This window comes from Lissotriton vulgaris, chromosome 1_1 (assembly GCF_964263255.1).
Source record: "Lissotriton vulgaris chromosome 1_1, aLisVul1.2, whole genome shotgun sequence".
In the NCBI taxonomy this organism is placed as follows: Eukaryota; Metazoa; Chordata; class Amphibia; order Caudata; family Salamandridae; genus Lissotriton; species Lissotriton vulgaris.
Window position 1 is genome coordinate 1,169,113,279 of NC_141685.1, and position 19,237 is coordinate 1,169,132,515.

The 19,237-nt window shown below is 46.0% G+C and overlaps 1 protein-coding gene across 1 annotated transcript; it reads left to right on the forward strand.

Annotated features, from left to right (window-relative positions):
• The first annotated feature begins 2,267 nt into the window (after window positions 1–2,267).
• On the forward strand, window positions 2,268–3,203 carry LOC147748861 (olfactory receptor 4S2-like). The gene has a single exon (XM_086936489.1). It carries the CDS (start codon window positions 2,268–2,270, stop codon window positions 3,201–3,203), a length of 936 nt encoding a protein of 311 aa, XP_086792615.1.
• The last annotated feature ends 16,034 nt before the right edge of the window (window positions 3,204–19,237 follow it).

Here is a 19,237-nt window from a genome sequence, read left to right on the forward strand (position 1 = left end):
AGAGAGTGAATTAGTCATTTTTATTCTTCTGAAGGGGCCAATTCAGTGTAACTTTGTTATACAAGGTAGCAGCAAGATTGACGAGGCTAACATTATTCTGCTTGAGTAGTGTTGTTTACGGATGTAACTAAAATATTGTTTCATCTTCCTTTTGCTTTTTTCAGTTTTGTGGTCTTTGGTCTGAAGATACAGGGTTTAGAAGCATGTTTTAGGTCTCATAAACTGTAAATAAACAGGAAATATCAAAATCATATTTGATATTTTGGCTACATTTGATTATTTCACTGACAGGTAGAATGGCTTTTTTCATAAGAATCTTTCCTAATATGTACCATCACATTTACCCACAGAGAATAGGTAAAATCCATTGATATATCAGCCCCCTTTTCAAGTGAGTCAGTATTGATAGTAGGTGAATTGTCAAACACCCCAGGCTTTAAACATTTAATGCAAGGTGTAGTGACAGGTATATGTGAAAAAAGTGCTGTCACCAAGCATCTGTGATGGTGGTGAAAACATGACCCCAGACCTTTGGAAAACATGGAAAGCAGTGTCACTTGGAATGCTGCTGCAAAAAGTTCTCACCAAGTTCAACAAAGATTGGAGTGATATTGTTTGTGTTTGCCGTTTTTCAGCTACATATATGAAAAAGTTGTTTGATGAACTGTCAGAATCGATACCTGACCTGAAGTGTTTTACTGTAAGAGATCCTAGCCACTTGCTAGATGGTATGCTGAAAGTATCTTCAGAGTTAATGAAGAATGCTATTGATTTTTTAGGCCATTCTGGTTCTGGTGCACTGTTTTGTTATGCGTGGGCACTAAAATGCAAATATTGCTTATTGTGTGCTTTGTGTGGCATTAAGGAAACGGTCATCCCAACTGTGTCGTTTAGCTAGTGGTTCTCAGGCCTAGAGGCCGTGAATGCTATATTGTCCGTATAGCAAGCGTTTACAGAATTTCTGCTGAGTGATGATGCTAAAGGCAACAAATGTGAGGATCTTTGGTTGCATATTGAAAGTGATGTGAAAAAAGTACACTCTACTGCATTCGTAGATTTTTACAGAAAAATAAGACTGCTGTAGTGGACATAATAAAAAACTAGAGTCTGAAACACCCTTGTTTACCACATGTTCAGCATAATTGGTATAGATGTGAAACATCTCTTTGAGAGTAGGCTGGGCAACACTTTTTGTGATTTTGGCTCTGCAACATGTACCATGTTAGATTGCTTGTGACTTGGTAAGCAAATAAATATTGAGGAGCAATTCAGGGAATTAAATTTTACAATGTATGAGAAATGGCTTGCAATGATGCATAGAAATGTCACTTCACCAACCATTGGATTTTTTTAAGTCAATGAAGCCTCACTGTGGTACTCTGCACAAGTTCTAGATCCCTTCCGTAAAGGGGAATTTTCAAAATTGCTGCTTCATTTTTGGCCACTTCAATATCTTTGGGGGCATATGTGGCCAGTTCAACACATTTGTTGAGAACCTGTCCCAGAGAATCGCAATCTTCAGGTGCACCAGTATTAGCATGGAAAGCTATGTCAGTGGCAATTGTGAACTGGCTTTTTTTGTATTGCCCATCTCAAATGCCAATATTGAGATGGCCTTTTCACAGATAAAAGTTTACATGGGAAGGAAAGCGCGAGCGTGCATGACCAAAGACTCACTGAAGAAGCATTCTGTGGTGTACTAAAATAAGATTGATTTGTAAAAATTTATTTGGACCTCATAAACACTGTACATACACTGTCTATATACCATATACCATGTAATATGCACAGAAAAGCAATAATAAAAAGCAAAATATTCCATAAACACTGAACAGTTGTTGTTTTTAATGGTGCAAAAATGTGTAACCACTGATAACACAGTTTTTTTAAGGTATTGAAATCACTTGAAAACACTGAAAACCCCACACCAGAATTTACCCAAAATAGAAACTGAAAACAGGAAAGCCTATTTATGCTGTATATTATGAAAACTGAACCGGACAGAGATGGCCTAGAACCCCGATCATAATGAAAAATACATATACGGGTACCCTGAGAAGGTATTTTTTTCTTGCAATATATGGGGCAAAATCAACATAAATGGTGAAACAACATAAATGTTTATCCATCCGTCTCACAGAATAAGAAAATGACAAACAGACCATTGCACATGTAATTGAACCATAAAGTGCAGAATGTCATCAGATATTTTACTGTTGATCATTATTATCATCCCACCAGGTTAGCGAATCCAACAAGGGTGATCAATGGAGACATTCCAGGCCAATAATGTGACAGAATTCATCTTCATGGGGTTGTCTCAGATTTCAGAGCTTCAGACTTTTTTCATTGTGTTGTTCTCTGGAATGTATGCTGTGATACTGGTGGGAAACATCTTGATTATTGTCACAGTCAATGTGGACCACCGCCTGGATACACCCATGTATTTCTTTCTTAGCCAGCTATCCTTCATCGATTTGTGCTACTCCTCTGTCACTGCGCCCAAAATGCTTGCTGACCTTGTCTCTGAGAGTAAGATGATATCCTTCAAAGCCTGCATCACTCAGAAATTCTTCCTGCATTTCATAGGTGGCACCGAGATGTTCCTGCTCACAGTGATGGCCTTTGATCGCTATGTCGCCATTTGTAAGCCCTTGCACTATATGACAATAATGTGCTATAAGACATGTCGTTTGCTGGTTGCTTTGTCATGGATAGGGGGGTCTATACACTCTCTTGTTCAGACAATATTACTTATTCGGCTGCCCTTCTGTGGCCCAAATGTAATTGACAGTTTTTTTTGTGATGCTCCTCCACTTTTGAAGCTGGCATGCACTGACACCACCTTGACTGGAATATTGATTCTTTCAAATGGTGGATTAATAGCTGTCTGCTCTTTTTCTGTGCTGGTGACCTCATACGTATCAATTATACGCACACTGAAGGCACAACTCACTGATGGTAAGCGAAGAGCTCTCTCGACTTGCGTATCCCATTGCATTGTGGTAATCTTCTTTTTTGGTCCTTGCATCTATATCTATCTACGCCCATCCACCAGTCTCTTTATGGATAAAGTGGTGTCTGTTTTCTATACTCTCATAACTCCCATGTTAAACCCAATTGTCTATACCTTGAGAAATGGTGAAATGCAAAAAGCAATGGCAAAATTAGGAAATCAGTACATATTCTCTGTAAGTAGGTGACAAATGTTTGCATACACTTCGAAAACTCCGAACACAGGCTTTTTACCATAAAAGTCCCTAACTTAGAGGTGTGTTTCATACCTTATTCATCCATACATATTCTTCAGAACTCGTAGACACTATAAACAATAAACAATAATGGGCATTTGTGCATCTACCTGCCCAAGTAAGCACTTGAAATCTCAGTAATGCACCTCCAATCTCCATCAAAGGAATTGCATTTTTTATTTGTTTTGTACTTCTTAAAGATGTATGTGAAGTTGAGAGACATCTGCAATAGTATAATAACTACAGGTGATGGGGTTGTGGGAATTTCTATAAAAAGTAGCTCAAACGAAATAGAACAATTCAGTGAAATATATTATTATTATTATTATTATTATTATTACATTAATAGAGTGAATAGCTACTCAAGGGCATCCTAACACTAGCATCTAGACAGAGATTATGGTTGCAGTTTATGAAGCTGATTGTTGGAATAGCCAGGTCTTGAGGAGTTTCCTGAAGGGAAGATGACGGGATTCAGCACGGATGGGTGGGGGCATTGTGTTCCAGAGTCTAGTCACTTTGTAAGTAACTGATATGCCTCCACATGTTACCCTTTTGATTTTCGGTATGCCTGCAAGATAGAGGTTAGTTGAGCGAAGGCATTTTCCGGGTTGGTATGGGGTAATGAGAGGTCTGTTGATAGCCGGGCCGATACCTCGAAGTGTCCTATTTGCTACGCACAGAGCCTTAAATTTGATTCTTTCGGAAACAGGCAGCCAGTGGAACATCTTCAGGGCCGGTTTGGCCGGCTTATTATTTGGCACGCCAGCAATAGTCTAGCCACACAGTTCTGTGCAACTTAGAGTTTCCCTAAAGTTGCTTTGGGTGTGTAGGAGAGTAGGGTCTGCTTCCTATGGTTAATCCCACTTTTTGCTGTGCTTCACTGGTTTTTCGACTTTAGTATGGCTGTGGCTCTGCTAATCAGGCCCACAACCTAGCTGTTCTATCTCTAAATTGATACCATGTACTTTAGGTACATACCAGATTGGTTACTGGGTCACCCTTGTGAGCCCCTGTATAGTGTACTTTAGGTACCCAGGGCATAGGTGCACCTTGGGCCTACCAGGGGATGCAGCATGTATTGTGCCACCCCTGGTTAGCCTTCCAAAATGACACCACAGGTCTGCACTTGCAGCCTGGGTAAGGTAGTGTAATCACCCCTTACTTAGATATAGTATACCTATACCTATATATACATATAGACACATATTAACCTATAAGTCACTCAAATTCAAATTCAAAATACTTTATTCAGTTTTCTTATGTAAAACTATAAAAGTTCATAAACATAAAAATAAAAACTCAGTGATTTTCAATAAAATACATAGCACAAGATACACAAATTAAGGCGAATTGATTCATTACATTGGGGTCCCATTATTGCACGGTAAGGATGCCATCGTTAAAAGGGTACCAGTTCAAGTCTATGTTTCCAGACATTTCCTATACTTCATTGCACTTTTTAAAAAACCAGCCACATGAGGTATACAATCAGGTTTTAACAGTTGTAAATAAAACAATGCAGGGCAAATTTGTACGAAATTCAACCTTTTTAAAACAGGTTTTAAATAAAAAGCCCTTGGGAATTCGTTATATTTACATAAAAACATGAAGTGCAGCAAATCCTGTGGAGATACGTTGTCGCAGCCACAGGCTGCCAACACCTCCCCTTTATGACACCCCCTAGGAACTGCTAATAACAAGTGAAACATGTTGAATAAGTCACTCCTCCGGCAGGTCTTGACAATCCTGGAGGCAGAGTGCTTGGTTTTGTGTGAGAGGGTGCCCTAGCATGAGCTGAGCCCCTCTGAAGCTTTCGTAACCATCTCCTTATAGCTGTTCTATGATATAGCCATACCATATGCTCTTAAGTGCACTATAATCCTCGCGGTTAATGCTAACTTTGATTTGGCTTTATCAAAACATGTTGTGTAAGGTGTCAAACACTTTGGAATACTACCCCACCCGCCAGTCCTGGCGGCGGGGGTAGCATTCCACCCTTCTAGAGGGAGAAGACATGTAGTTACTGGTAAACCGGGTTAAAGTTAAACATAGCCTCCGCATTACAAAATGGATGCTGCTGCCACAGACACGAGTCTGCCCTCCTGCTGTAGGATGAAACTCCGGCAGAGGAGGCCTGGACAATAGGTTTCCTCTCCAGGGAGGTGCTAGCACCTCCCCAGACAGGCTTTAGCGTATTGGGGCAGGGTGGGCTGCATTCAGTGAAGGCTTTTCAGACAATGCCTGGGGCACACAAGGTGCTCCATGCATTTCCCAGTTCAAACCGGTTGCTGGGGTGCTCAGGCCCAGCTCTGGCGTGAAACTGGACAAAGGGAAGAGGGAGTAACCACCCCGTCCCCGGGTCTGCCCATAGGAGGGACCTTAGAGTTAGTCCAACCTCTAAACTTACTATAAGTATAGAACCCAGTCCCTAGGACTTTAGAATACCCTGGATGAAACTCTGCAACATATATCTTGGACCTTTGACATTCCATATCGACAGGAAGATGGAAGAAATCTCTCTTGTGGTCAAGGAATTACCACCCTGTGTAAACAGGCGTCAACTGCATCTTTGCCAGTCTGCATTTTTGAATCTCCTGCTGCATCTCAAAGAATCTGCTACACAGGACACAGACTTCCAGACATCTCTGATGCTAACCTGCGCTCCCAGCAAAGCTGAGACCTGTAGCGGACACGAGAGATGAGGGACCGGAACTCCTGGACATCCTGCATTTTGAAACCTGCACCTACTTCCCAAAGTATCCAGAAGTTGTGCATTTGGGTGCTTGAAGCCCCAGCTTGAGCACCTTTTGCACCGAAGCTCAGAGGCCCACACTCCATGAGTGCCCCATGGGCCCGCTTTGTGCATTTCAGCTTGATGCGTCTTTGCAGTTCCTAGTCTGTTGGTTAGTGAGCCCCCAAGAAGACCAATCCTTGAATTTACTTTGCTTTCCTGGTTGCTCCAGGCTTGCTCCAACTTCTCCCCAAAAGAAAAGTTCCGAAGACCTTGCTGGTCTGCACCGAAGCCAATCTTGATATCTTACATGGATTGCGTTTGCCAAGGTTTGTTGGGTCCAATCCGGATACCGACACCGCAGTCAACTAGATACTTTGTGGGACAGCTCGAATCCAGCTCCTGGTTGTCGTCGACACCTCCTGGACCTTGTGGCTGAAGAGACAAACTTCACCTTTTCACCTGAAATCACCTGGCATTGGCTGGCAGCTTCCCATCGTTATCCTGGTCACTGGCTAGTGACCCAGACTCTGTCCCTTCTGCTTTCAGGTTCTTCACATGTCCGACCCACCCTTGGATCCACCCGGACACTTTTCCCCTGGTTGTCTGCAGCACTTCTTCGCAGCTCTCCACTGGAATCGGCGACGAAACCCCACACGAATAGACACCTATGCACCCGGCTTCCCTGGGTGAGGTAACACTACAACTCCGGTGCTTCCATCATGGGTATTGACTCTCCAAGTGTCCTAGTCTAAAAGGGTTCCATCGTAGTTCACCTCCTTGTACCCTTTATCTTTAAAATTGTAACTTGTTCGTTCTCCATAGCAAGTCAATGGTAACCCGCGGCTGTGTTTAAACACTGCACGCGTCTCCCGTGGGCCTCCTACATCCTAACCTTTGGTTGTTCCTAGAAGCCCCAGCGATTCCACAGGCCCTAGGCCTGCTTTCTATTCCACACGTGGTTCTTATACCACTATTTTGGTATATGGTTTGTGAGGCCCCTAGGGCAAAAAGTATACTGTGCAACTTATTGTGTGCTAATTAAGTTCCTTGTATTGTACTTTTACCTCTGACCTCATAAAGAGTCCAGAGGGGTGTTTAGAATAAATACATATATATTTGATATATACTTTATGTGGTGTGCTTTCATTTGGTACTCAAGAGATTATAACAAGAGATTATAATTTGTAAAACAACTTGCTTAACTCTCCTGTAAAGATTTAGCCTGAAGGCTGATCTCCACAGTTACCACTAGGATAGCTCCCTATAAGGTTGACTTTATAACCTAACATCAATAAGGGTCGTTTGGACTGGTGCAAGGTGCCCACTAGAATAGTAGACATCATATACCAGGCCAACTTCTTACATTGGTGTGCAGTGTGTGGGATTAGAGCTTGCATTGTTTTACTAAATAATCTTGAGAATATCATTTGAAAAATCACATTAAGGTACAAGTAGGTACATATGAATCAAGACTTATAATACGTACGTTCTACTGAACTTAGAAGTTGTAGGTGGTAAGGGCTTAGCACACCCTGACTACAACTCCTAGAGAGGTTCTAGTAGGAAAACAAGTAGTGTATGTAGGTGCACAGACCACACCTTACTAGTCATGGCTTTAAAGGCAGGAGCTGGTGTCTCTCTGCCAGATGTCAGCAATTAGCAGACATCTAAATATGACACATTCTCTTTCCATGAGTTAAGAGGTTTGTGTGCCATTGTGTGCCATAAGGAAATTAAGGCAAGGACAGAGTCCAACCACCCAACACCTGATAGATATCTTAGTGGCAGATGACTTAGCAAAAGCATCAGACCCAGATAATCAAGGGAGTAGGGAGGGGGGCCATCACTCATCTGAATAAGATCCTAGTGGGGTCCCCCACCAGGACTCTGAGGATGATGAGGATGTAGAACAGGAAGTGGTTGCTGAACCCATCCTGGACAACACAGGACTACCTGGAGATGGAGAGAGCCAACCCAGGCCTCCCTCCATCCCCCCACGTAGGCCTAATGGTGTACCCAGAAGGCCCAAGTCTCTCTCAGGAGAATCTGGACATTCTGATTCATCAATAGGGTCCTCATCTCACAAGAGAAGAACATCCCCTGAAAGAAGAGAGCATGAAGTTAGAATCGGAGAAGTCAAGCTTAGGATCAGTAAGCAACACGTTGCCCTTGAAAAAGAAACCCTGGCTCTTGAAAGAGAGAGAAAATTGGCAGGACTAGAGTCCCCTGGTGGCAGCAATATCCCTAGAGGTAGGGATAGGTCTCATGACCATAGAAACCTGAACAAGATTGTCCCTCCCTATCAGATTGGGGATGACATCCACAAGTGGATAACTGCTTTGGAGCGGGCCTGCAAAGTACATCAGGTACCCCAGAGTCAGTGGGCAGCAATCTTGTGGCTCTCCTTTGCAGACAAAGGTAGAGACGCGCTTCTCACTGTAAGTGAAGATGATGCTACCAATTACAATGTCTTGAAGAGTGCTCTAATAGATGGGTTTGGCCTAACCACTGAGCAGTACAGGTTGCTGTTCAGAGGTACCCAGAAGACACAGACTCAGGACTGGACTGATGTTGTAGATTGTGCTACTGGAAGGCTGGTTACTGGGCAGTACAGTAAGTGACTATACAGGATTGTATAACCTTATAATGAGAGAACAGCTTCTTAATAATTGTCAGAACCAGTTGTTGCATCAGCACTTGGTTGACTCTGATTTGACCTCTCCACAAGAATTGAGTAAGAGGGCAGACAAATGGGTCAGAACCAGGGTTAAGCAGAAGGTACAGAACCAAGACCAAAAGGGTGGGGAGAAAGCTAAAGTCCAGAAGTCTTCACAAGGTCTCCAAAAAGCTTCTACTGGTGGGGGTTCCCAACAATCCAAAAAGAAAGAAGGTCCAAAGAAACCATAGTGCAAGATTTGTAAAGTTAATACTAACTGGACCAGTCAATGAACCAAGAAGGAGACAGCTCCAGCCACCATAGCCCCTAAGGCAACTGTTCCATCTAGTTCAGCTCCAAGTGGTGGTTCTCAACAGAAGGGTGTAATAGGGTTAACCCTGGGAACTGAGATGGACTCTGGCCTAGTCAGAGTGCCAACTCAAGCTGTCCTGATCTGTGATGGAGACATGGATATGTCCTTCCCTGTAATTCTCAATAACTTGGGCAAGTAGAGACAGACTCCTTTAGTCAATGAGAAAGAGGCTCAGGCCTACAGGGACACAGGGGCTAGTGTCACAATGGTGATACCTGACTTTGTGGACCCTGGACAGATCATACTAGGTGAAACTTACCTAGTGACCAATGCTAGCAATGTCACGACCACACACAGTATGGCAGTTGTTAATTTCTCCTGGGGAGGGGTATGTTGTTGTTAGTTCAGACCTCCCTGTAGAATGTTTGCTTGGCAATGACCTAGAGACTTCAGCCTGGTCTGAAGTGGAGTTTAGGACACATGCAGAAATGGTAGGTATCTCAGCACATGTTCTTGCAGTGACTAGGTCACAGGTCAAAAATTACAACACTGAATAGGCACTGGATTCTGGAATAATGGACCAGTTGCCTACCAGGAAAAGGAGTAGTATGGTTAAGGCTGTGCCTTCTTAGGAAGCTGATTGTGGGCCTGAAGAAGGAACTGTCCTAGAAGAGCTTGAACCTGATCAGGTTGAGTTTCTTGGGACAGGGGGACCTTCTAGGGCAGATCTGAGGCAGGCGCAGTTGGACTGCCCTTCTCTTGAACCCCTCAGACAGCAAGCTGATGCTGAGGCTACAGGGAATGCTAGTGGAACCCATAACGTTTACTGAGATGAAGGGCTCCTGTATTCAGAGTCTAGAGACCCCAAGCCTGGTGCTTCCAGGAGGTTGGTCATAGCTTTTGCATTCAGGGGCTTCCTTTTGACACTAGCCCATGACATTCCCCTTGCAGGACATCTTGGCCAGAACAAGACTTGGGACAGGCTTGTCCCTCACTTTCACTGGCCTAACATGTCAGAAGACATTAAGGAGTTTTGTCGCTCCATGTCAACAGACTGAAACCATATGTTGACAGGGCAGACATGGGATTGCTCATGGCTACTGATGAAGGACAGGAAGAAGAGAGAGACCCTCTCCCAGACCTGCTCTCTCAGAACCCTGATGGTGGGTCAGTAGATGGTGTAGCCTTGGCAGGCAGCCTCACTGATCAGCAGCAGAGTTACTGCAGACAAGTTCTGCAGGCATACAGACATATGTTTTCACTGACACCACGTCAGGCTACCGGGTGCACTCATGAAGTGAACACTGGGGACAGTCTGCCTGTTAAAAGTAAGATTTACAGGCACCCTGATCATGTCAGGGAATGTATCAGGACAGAAGTCCAGGAAAGTTTGGAATTGGGAGTGATTGAACATTCAGATAGCCCTTGGGCTAGTCCAGTAGTCCTAGTAAAAAAAAACACACCCAGGGTGGTAAGAGAGAGGTGAGATTTTGTCTAGACTACAGAGGTCTCAATGCTGTCACTAAGACAGATGCCTATCCAATCCCCAGAGCAGATGAGCTCATAGATAAGTTGATCGCTGCCAAATATCTGAGCACATTTGATCTGATAGCTGGCTATTGGCAAATCAGGTTAGCTGAAGAGGCCAAGCCAAAGACAGCATGTTCAAACCCTGGGGGGCACTATCAGTTTGTGGTGATGCCCTTTGGTCTGAAAAATGCACCTGCCACATTTCAAAGGTTGGTGAACAAAGTCCTCTGAGGCCTGGATGACTACTGTGCAGCTTATCTTGATGATATTGTTGTCTTTAGCTCCACCTGGGAAGATCACCTGTTCCACCTGAAAAATATCTTGGAGGCCCTGCAAAAAGCAGGCCTAACTATCAAGGCTACTAAGTGCCAGATAGGGCAGAGTCAGGTTGTGTACCTGGGCCACCTTGTGGGCGGAGGCCAGATTCAACCATTACAGAGCAAAATCCAGACCATAATGGACAGGGTTGCTACAACCACCCAGATTCAGGTCAGAGCTTTCTTGGGTCTGACTGGGTACTATAGAAGATTTGTCAAGGGGTATGGTTCCATTGTGACACCCCTGAATGACCTAACTTCTAAAAGAATGCCAAAAAAAGTTCAGTGGACAGTCAGTTGTCAAAAGGCATTTGATGACCCGAAGCAGGCCATGTGCACTGCTCCCATTCTGCAAAGTCCTAACTACTCCAAAGAATTCATTGTTTTATCAGATGCCTCTGAGTTGGGGGTAGGGGCTGTGCTATCACAATTGAATGAAGAAGGTCAATAATCCTCTATACTCTTTATGAGTCTAGAAGCACAAGCGTTTAAACAAAAGCACAGTAAAACATATGAAAGTTTCACAATTATGGATGAGGCCAGGGGCCACTCAAACCATCTACTAAAATAGTGGTATAAGTATAACTAATAGAACAGTGGTAAGGCCTGGGTCCTTGGGAATCACTGGGGCTATTCGGGACTAGCAGTGATAAAGTCGGGAAAAGCCCGCGGGACTCGGGTGCAGCACTAAAAGCACACGCATGCACCAATGCAAAGTCAACGGTGCGTAAAACATTTCGAGTTACAGTTTTAGGAGTCTTCTGACTGGACTAGAATTACCAAACTTTAGACTTAGGCACTAGAGGTGTATACCAATGCAGGAGCACCGGCGTTCATGAGTTACCTCACCCACAGGAAGCGGGTGCATAGGTGCCAAAGTGTGTCGGATTTCATCACGCAGGCTGATGGTGCCTGGAGATGAAGATGCTGCAGGCGTCCAGAAGAGAAGTGTCCGGTTGGATCCAAGGGGGAATCGAAGATGTAGAGTACCTGAAAGCAGAGGGGACAGAGTCTGGGTCACTCAGCAGTGACCAGGGTGGAACCAGGAAGGAACCAGGCAATGTCGGGCGCAATCAGGTGGTTGTTGTGAAGATTGTCTCTGCTGCCACGTGGACTCTGTGGCACCGAGGATGTCCAGGAGTGAACCATGAGCTGTCCCACAAAAGGCTCTCGCTGTCGGCGGTATCAGCTTCCGGATCGGAGCAAAAAGATCTTGGCAAATGCAACCCACGCAGGATTCAAAGATTGCTTCTTACTCGGACCAGCAAGGTCAGAGCGGGTGCTCCTTTTCAGGGGAGCGAGGGCCAGTCTGGAGCAACCAGACTAGCAGTGTAAATTCAAAGGTTCGTCGGTACTGGGGCCACTAGCCAACGGGCAAGCGGCCTACCAACGCGTCAAGCAGAAAGGTGAAAAAGGACCCCACGCAGCACTCGATGAGTGTGGAGGGGTGAGCTTTGGTGCAAAAGCTGCTCGGGCTGGGGCTTCTCAAACCCTAATGCACAGCATCGAGGGAGCCTCAGTAGCTGCACGGTCAGCACTTCATGGTTTTTCCAAGATGGCCGGCCCCACGCTTCAGGTCGCCTCCATGGGTCTCAGATTCACTGGGACTGTGGATCGGGCTGTTGGAAGGCAGGAAAGCTGGGTCTTGTTGATCTCTGTTGCTCGAATTCTGGCGGGAACTGCAACAGAGCAAATGGTGAGGCGCTGGATGGTGCCTGTTTGCACAGGGTGGTCACTCCTTGACCACAAGGGAGATTTTTCAGTCTTCCATGTCGAGTGGAATGTCGAAGGGTCCAGAGTTCTGTATCAAAGTTTCAGTCAGGATAATCTGATGTGCGCTGGCACTGCTCCCACCTTTATTCCAAATTTGTGGGCTGGATTACCTGCTAGGTCCCTCCTATGGGTGGGACTCAGGAAGGGGGTGGTCACACCCCGTTCCCTTTGTCCAGTTTTGCGCCAGGACTGGGGCTGGAGTGCCCCAGAACCGGTTTGACTGGATTATGCATGGGAAGCCTTGTGCTCCCCAGGCAGTGTCTAGTTTCTTTCAAACCTCCCTGCTATAATCCACTATCTCCTGTCTGGGAAGGTGTAGCACCTCCCTGCGACAGGAAACCCTTTGTCCAGGCCTCCCCTGCCAAGTTTCAGTCAGCAGTAGGAGGTCAGACTCGTGTCTGTGGCAGCAGCATCCATTTTGTGATGCTGAGGCTCTGGTTAGAATTAACCGCGTTTTAGTAAAGTAACATGTCTTCTCCCTCTAGAAGGGTGGAATGCTACCCCCGTCGCCAGGACTGGCGAGGGGGTAGTATTCGAAAACGTATGACACCAAACACGACATATTTTGATAAAGCCAAACCAAAGTTAGCAAGTAACCGCGAGGATTATAATGCACTTAAGAATATATGGTATGGCAATATCCCGGAACAGCTAAGGGAGTTGGTCCCGACAGCTGCAGACAGGCTCAGCTCATGCTAGAGCACCATCTCACATAAAACCAAGCACTCTCCCTCCAGGATTGTTAAGGCCTGCCATCGGAGTGACTTATAGGTATATATGTGTCCAGATATAGGTTGAGATATAGGTATACTATATCTAAGCAAGGGGTGATTACACCCCCTTGCCCCAGCTGAGTGATCAGCCAGTTGTGTCGATTTAAGTACCAGCCAGGGGTGGCAAAAGATATTCTGCAGCCCCTGGTAGGCCTTGGATGGACCTATGCCCTGGGCACCTATAGTGCACTGTACAGGGGCTGACAAGGTGTCCAGTACCAAATTGGTTATGCACCTATAGTGCATGTATGTGAATTTAGAGAGAGAACAGCAGGCTGTGGGTCTGATTAGCAGGCCCACAGCCACATTAAGTCGAAAACCAGTGAAGCAAAAACAAAAATTGGGGTGACCATAGGAAGGCAGACCCTACTCTCCTACATAACCGCCCCCCCCCAAACGCAGGGACATTAAACTTAACCTTGACCAGATAAGTCTTCATGTTCTAAGTGGAAATACCTGGAGAGACCATCTGTATTGCCATGGTCAGTCCCTGATCTGTGCTCCACTGTAAAGTCCATCCCCTGTAGGGAAATGGACCACCTGAGCAGTTTGGGATTTTCACCCTTCATCTAATTGAGCCACAAGAGGGGCTTATGGTCTGTCTGTATTAGGAAGTGAGTGCCAAACAAGTATGGTCTCAACTTCTTGAGGGCCCATACCACAGCAAAGGCCTCCCTCTCAATGGCTGACCAACGTTTCTCTCTAGGGGTCAGCCTTCTGCTAATAAAAGCAATGGGATGGTCTTGACCATCTACATTAAGTTGTGAAAGCACAGCTCCCACCCCCAACTCAGAAGCATCTGTTTGAACAATGAACTGTTGGGAGTAGTCAGGACTCTTCAGGATAGGTGCAGAGCACATGGCCTTCTTCAGGTTATCAAATGCCTTTTGACAGCTAACTGTCCACTGAACCTTTCTTGGCATTTTCTTGGATGTCAAGTCATTCAATGGTGTCACAATGGACCCATAGTTCTTTACAAATTTCCTGTAATACCCAGTCAGGCCCAAGAAGGCTCTGACTTGTGTCTGGGTAGTTGGAGGAGCCCAGTCCTTTATGGTCTGGATCTTGCCCTCCAGTGGTTGAACCTGACCCCCACCTACTGGGTGGCCCAGGTACACAACCTTGCTCTGCCCTATCTGGCACTTGGTAGCCTTGATACTCAGGCCTGCCTTTTTCAAGGCCTCCAGAACTTTCTTCAGGTGGATCAGGTGATCCTCCCAGGTGGAGCTGAAGACAGCAATATCATCTAGATATGCCGCACAAAAGTCATCCAACCCAGCAAGGACTTGATTCACCAACTTTTGGAAAGTGGCAGGTGCATTCTTCAAGCCAAAGGGCATTACACAAATTGATAATGTCCACTGGGGGTTGAGAATGCTGTTTTGGCCTTAGACTCCTCACCTAATCTGATTTGCCAATAGCCAGCCGTCAAGTCAAATGTGCTCAGAAATTTGGCAGAAGCCAACTCATCTATGAGCTTATCTGCCCCTGGAATGGGATGAGCACCTGTCCTAGTGACAGCATTGAGACCTCTGTAGTCCACACAAAACCTCATTTCTCTCTTTCCATCTTTGGTATGGGGTTTTGGCACAAGGACTACTGGGCTGGCCCATGGGCTCTCTGATGGCTCAATCACTCCAAGTTCAAGCATTTTCTGCACCTCAGCCTTTATACAATCCCTGACATGGTCAGGTTGCCTGTAGATTTTATTCTTCACAGGCAGACTGTCACCAGTGTCCACCTCATGGGTGCACCAGTTAGTTTGACTGGGTGTGAGAGAAAACATATGTCTATGAGCCTGCAACACTTGTTTGCAGTCCCAATGCTACTGGTCAGTGAGGCTGCCTGCCAAGGCTACTCCATCCACTGAGCCATCATCAGGGTTTTGGGATAACAGGTCTGGGAGAGGGTCACTCTCTTCCTCCTGGTCCCCATCTGTAGCCATGAGCAAACTCATATCTTCCCTGTCAACAAATGCTTTCAATCTGTTTACATGGATCACCCTGTGGGGGTTCCTAGGGGTGCCAAGTTCCACCAAGTAGGTGACCTCTCCCTTTTTCTCCAGTATGGTGTAGGGTCCAGACCATTTGTCTTGGAGAGCTGCTGGGGCCACTGGCTCCAACACCCACACCTTCTGCCCTGGCTGGTACTCAGTCAGAACAGCCTTTTGGTCATGCCAAGTGTAGGAAGGTGGCTACCTGACTATGGTTACCCCAGATTTTTTGCCTTGTGTTTAGCTGGTTTTCGACTTAGTTGGCCTGGTTCCCTGCTAATCAGGGCCCCAGGCTATCTGCTCTCTCTGTAAAATGGATTCCATGTACCCTAGGAGCATAACTAGATTGGCTTGGGTCACTTTATCAGCCCCTGTACAGAGCACTATAGGTGCCCAGGGCATAGGTGCATCCAAGGCCTACCAGGGGCTGCAGCATATCTTTTGCCAACCCTGGCTGGCTATCTAAAATTGACACAACTGGCTGATCACTCAGCTGGGGCAAGGTGGTGTAATCATCCCTTGCTTAGATATAGTATGCCTATATCTAAACCTATCTGGACACATATATACTTATCAGCCACTCCTATGGCAGTCCTTAACAATCCTGGAGGCAGAGTGCTTGGTTTTATGTGAGATGGTGCTCTAGCATGAGCTGAGCCTGTCTGCAGCTGTCGGGACCAATTCCCTAAGCTGTGCCGGGATAATGCCATACCATATACTATTAAGTGCATTATATTCCATTGCGGTTATATGTTAACTTTGGTTTGACTTTATCAAAACATGTCGTGTAAGGTGTCATACGATTTGGAATACTATCCCCTCGACAGTTCTGTTGACGGGGATAGCATTCCACCCCTCTAGAGGGAGAAGACATGTTACTTTACTGAAACGCGGCTGATTTTTAAAAGAGCCTCAGTTCCACAAAATGGATGCTTCTGCCACAGACACGAGTCTGACCTCCTGCTGCTGACCGAAACTCAGCAGAGGAGGCCTGGACAAAGGCTTTCCTGTCGCAGGGAGGTGTCACACCACCCCAGACAGGAGATAGTGGATTGTAGCAGGGAGGTTTGAAAGAAACCAAACAGTGCCTGGGGAGCACAAGGCTTCCCCTTGCATAATCCGGTCAAACCGGTTCTGGGGCACACCAGCCCCAGCTCCAGCACGACCCTGGACAAAGGGAAAGGGGTGTATCCACCCCCTTCCTGGGTCCCACCCATAGGAGGGGACCTAGCAGGTAATCCAGCCCCCTAGATTGGTATAAGAATGGGAGCAGTGCCAACGCACTCAGATTATCCTGATGAAACATAAGAAACGAAACTCTGGACCCTTCGACATCCTACTCGACGTAAAAGACTGAAGAAACTCCCTTGTGGTCAAGGAGTGACCACCCTGTGCAAACAGGCACCATCCAGCACCTCGACGTTTGCTTTGTTGCAGTTCCCACCGGAACTCGAGCAACAGAGATCAAGCTTGCCTGTCTTCTACCAGCCCGATCCACAGTCCCTGTAGAGCTGAGACCCGTGGAGGCGACCGGAAGCGTGGGGCCAGCCATCTTGAAAAGACCACAAGACGCTGACCGTGCAGCCCACGAGTGACCCTCGAAGCTGTACATCAGGGTTTAAGAAGCCCCAGCCCTGAGCCACTTTTGCACAGAAGTTCACCCCTCTACACTCACTGAGTGCTGCGTGGAGCCCTTCTGCTTCTTTTGGCTCAATGCCTTGGCCCGGTCACTTGCCTGCTGGCTTGTGGCCCTTGTGCCAATGAAACTTGAAATCCGACTTGTGATTCTGGTTGCTTCAGACTTGCACCCGCTCCTCTGAAAAGGAGCACCCGCTCTGACCCTCCTAGTCCGAGTGAGAAGCAATCTTCCAGTCCTGCGTGGATTGCGCTTGCCAAGTGTTGTTTGCTTCAATCCTGAAGCCGACAGCGCTGACGGCGAGAGCCTTTGTGTGACAGCTCGTGACCCGCTCCTGGACGTCGCAGATGCCCTAGAGCCCACGTGGCAGCAGAGAGAAGCTCCTCAACAACCACCTGATTGCACCCGGCATTGCCTGGTTCCGTCCTGGTTCCACCCTGGTCACTGCTGAGTGACCCAGACTCTGTCCCCTCTGCCTTCAGGTACTCTACAACTCTGATCCACCCTTGGATCACACCGGACACTTCTCCTTCACAGCACCTGAAGCCTCTTCAGCTTCAAGCACCATCAGCCTGCGTGACGAAACCCGACTCCACTTCGACCCTATGCACCCGCTTCCTGTGGGTGAGGTAACTCAGCAACGCCGGTGTTCCCACACTGGTACACACCTCTAGGGTCTGTGTCTAAAGCTTTGTCCTTCTAGGTTGAGCGGAAGTATCCTTAAACTATAACTTTGTAACTTTTAAGCACCATTGGCTTTGCAATGGTGCATGCGTGTACTTTAAGCGCTGCACCCGAATTCCATGGGCTTTTTCCGACTTCAGCATTGCTTGTCCCAACTGCTCCCAGCGATTCCCTAGGCCCTAGGCCTAACCACTGTTTGATTGGTATCTCTTATACCACTTTCTTGATATATGGTTTGAGTGGCCACCCGCCCTCATCCATAATTGTGCAACTTTCATATGTTATACTGTGCTTTTGTTTAAACGCTTGTGCCCCTTTGCTCATAAAGAGTACTGGGGATCATTCTAGTAATAAATACATATATTTTTATAATATATACTTGTGTGGTGTCCTTTCATTTGATATTACAGGATTGTGATTGGTAAAACAGCTCGCTTAACACGACCTCTTGAGTTTAGCCATTCAGGCTGCTTACAGCCTGATTCATCATTCTCCCGTTTTGCGAGCCCCTAATAGCGATTCATAGCGAATCGCTATTAAGGACTCGCAAAACGGGATTCATGTAGAAATTGCATAAAGAAATGCGATTCCTACATATTCCTTATTTGCGATTAGCAAATTGCTAATCGCAAATAAGGAATAACTCGCCATTCATACCTATGGGCCAAAAGGCCTATAGGAATGAATGGGGAGTATTCCTTATTATCGATTAGCAATTTGCTAATCGCAAATAAGATAGCGATTTGAAGGGTGCCAGGGGTGTCCAAAGGACACCCTGTAGCACCCCTCAAATGTAATTTTACACAGGTGTTACACACACACATGTCCAAAGGACATGTGTGTGTGTAACATGCAACTCAGAAAAATGCATTTAAATGCATTTTTCTGAGTTTTCGCAATTTACCACGAGGTCTGACCTCGCGGTAAATTGCGGCCAGAAATTGCGAATTTGCAAAAAAAAATTGGATGATGAATTGCATTTAAGGAATCTCAAATAGAGATTCCTTAAATGTAATTTCTCGCAAAATTGCGAGATCGCAATTAGCGATTTTTGCATTTGGGATGCTGAATCCCAAATGCAAAAATTGCACTCGCAAAGAGCCAGATTCTCAGAATCTGGCCCTTTGCGAGCGCAATTTTGTTTGATGAATCGGGCGGTTAGTCCATGCTACCCCTAGGATAGCTTGTCTATAAGGTTGACTTACAACCAGACACCATAAGGGATTGTTTGGACTGATACAAGGTGGTTCCAGAATTGGAAACATCATATATCAGGCCAACTTCTCACACCAAGCTTTCTGTAATTCTTGGCTGGCCTCCAGGTTTTTGGTTGCCTTCTCCATGTATTCAGCCATCCTGGAGCGGAGACCAAGTACATAGTCCACAACATCAAGTTTAGGCTTTTTGAGAGGTAACTCCCATCCTTCCTTCACAAGACACAATGGACTCCTTACAGGGTGGCCAAACAAAAGTTCAAAAGGGCTGTAGCCACCCCCCTTCTGTGGGACCTCTCTGTAAGCAAAGAGTAGGCAGGGTAAAAGGATGTCCCATCTTCGCCTGAGCTTTTCAGGTAA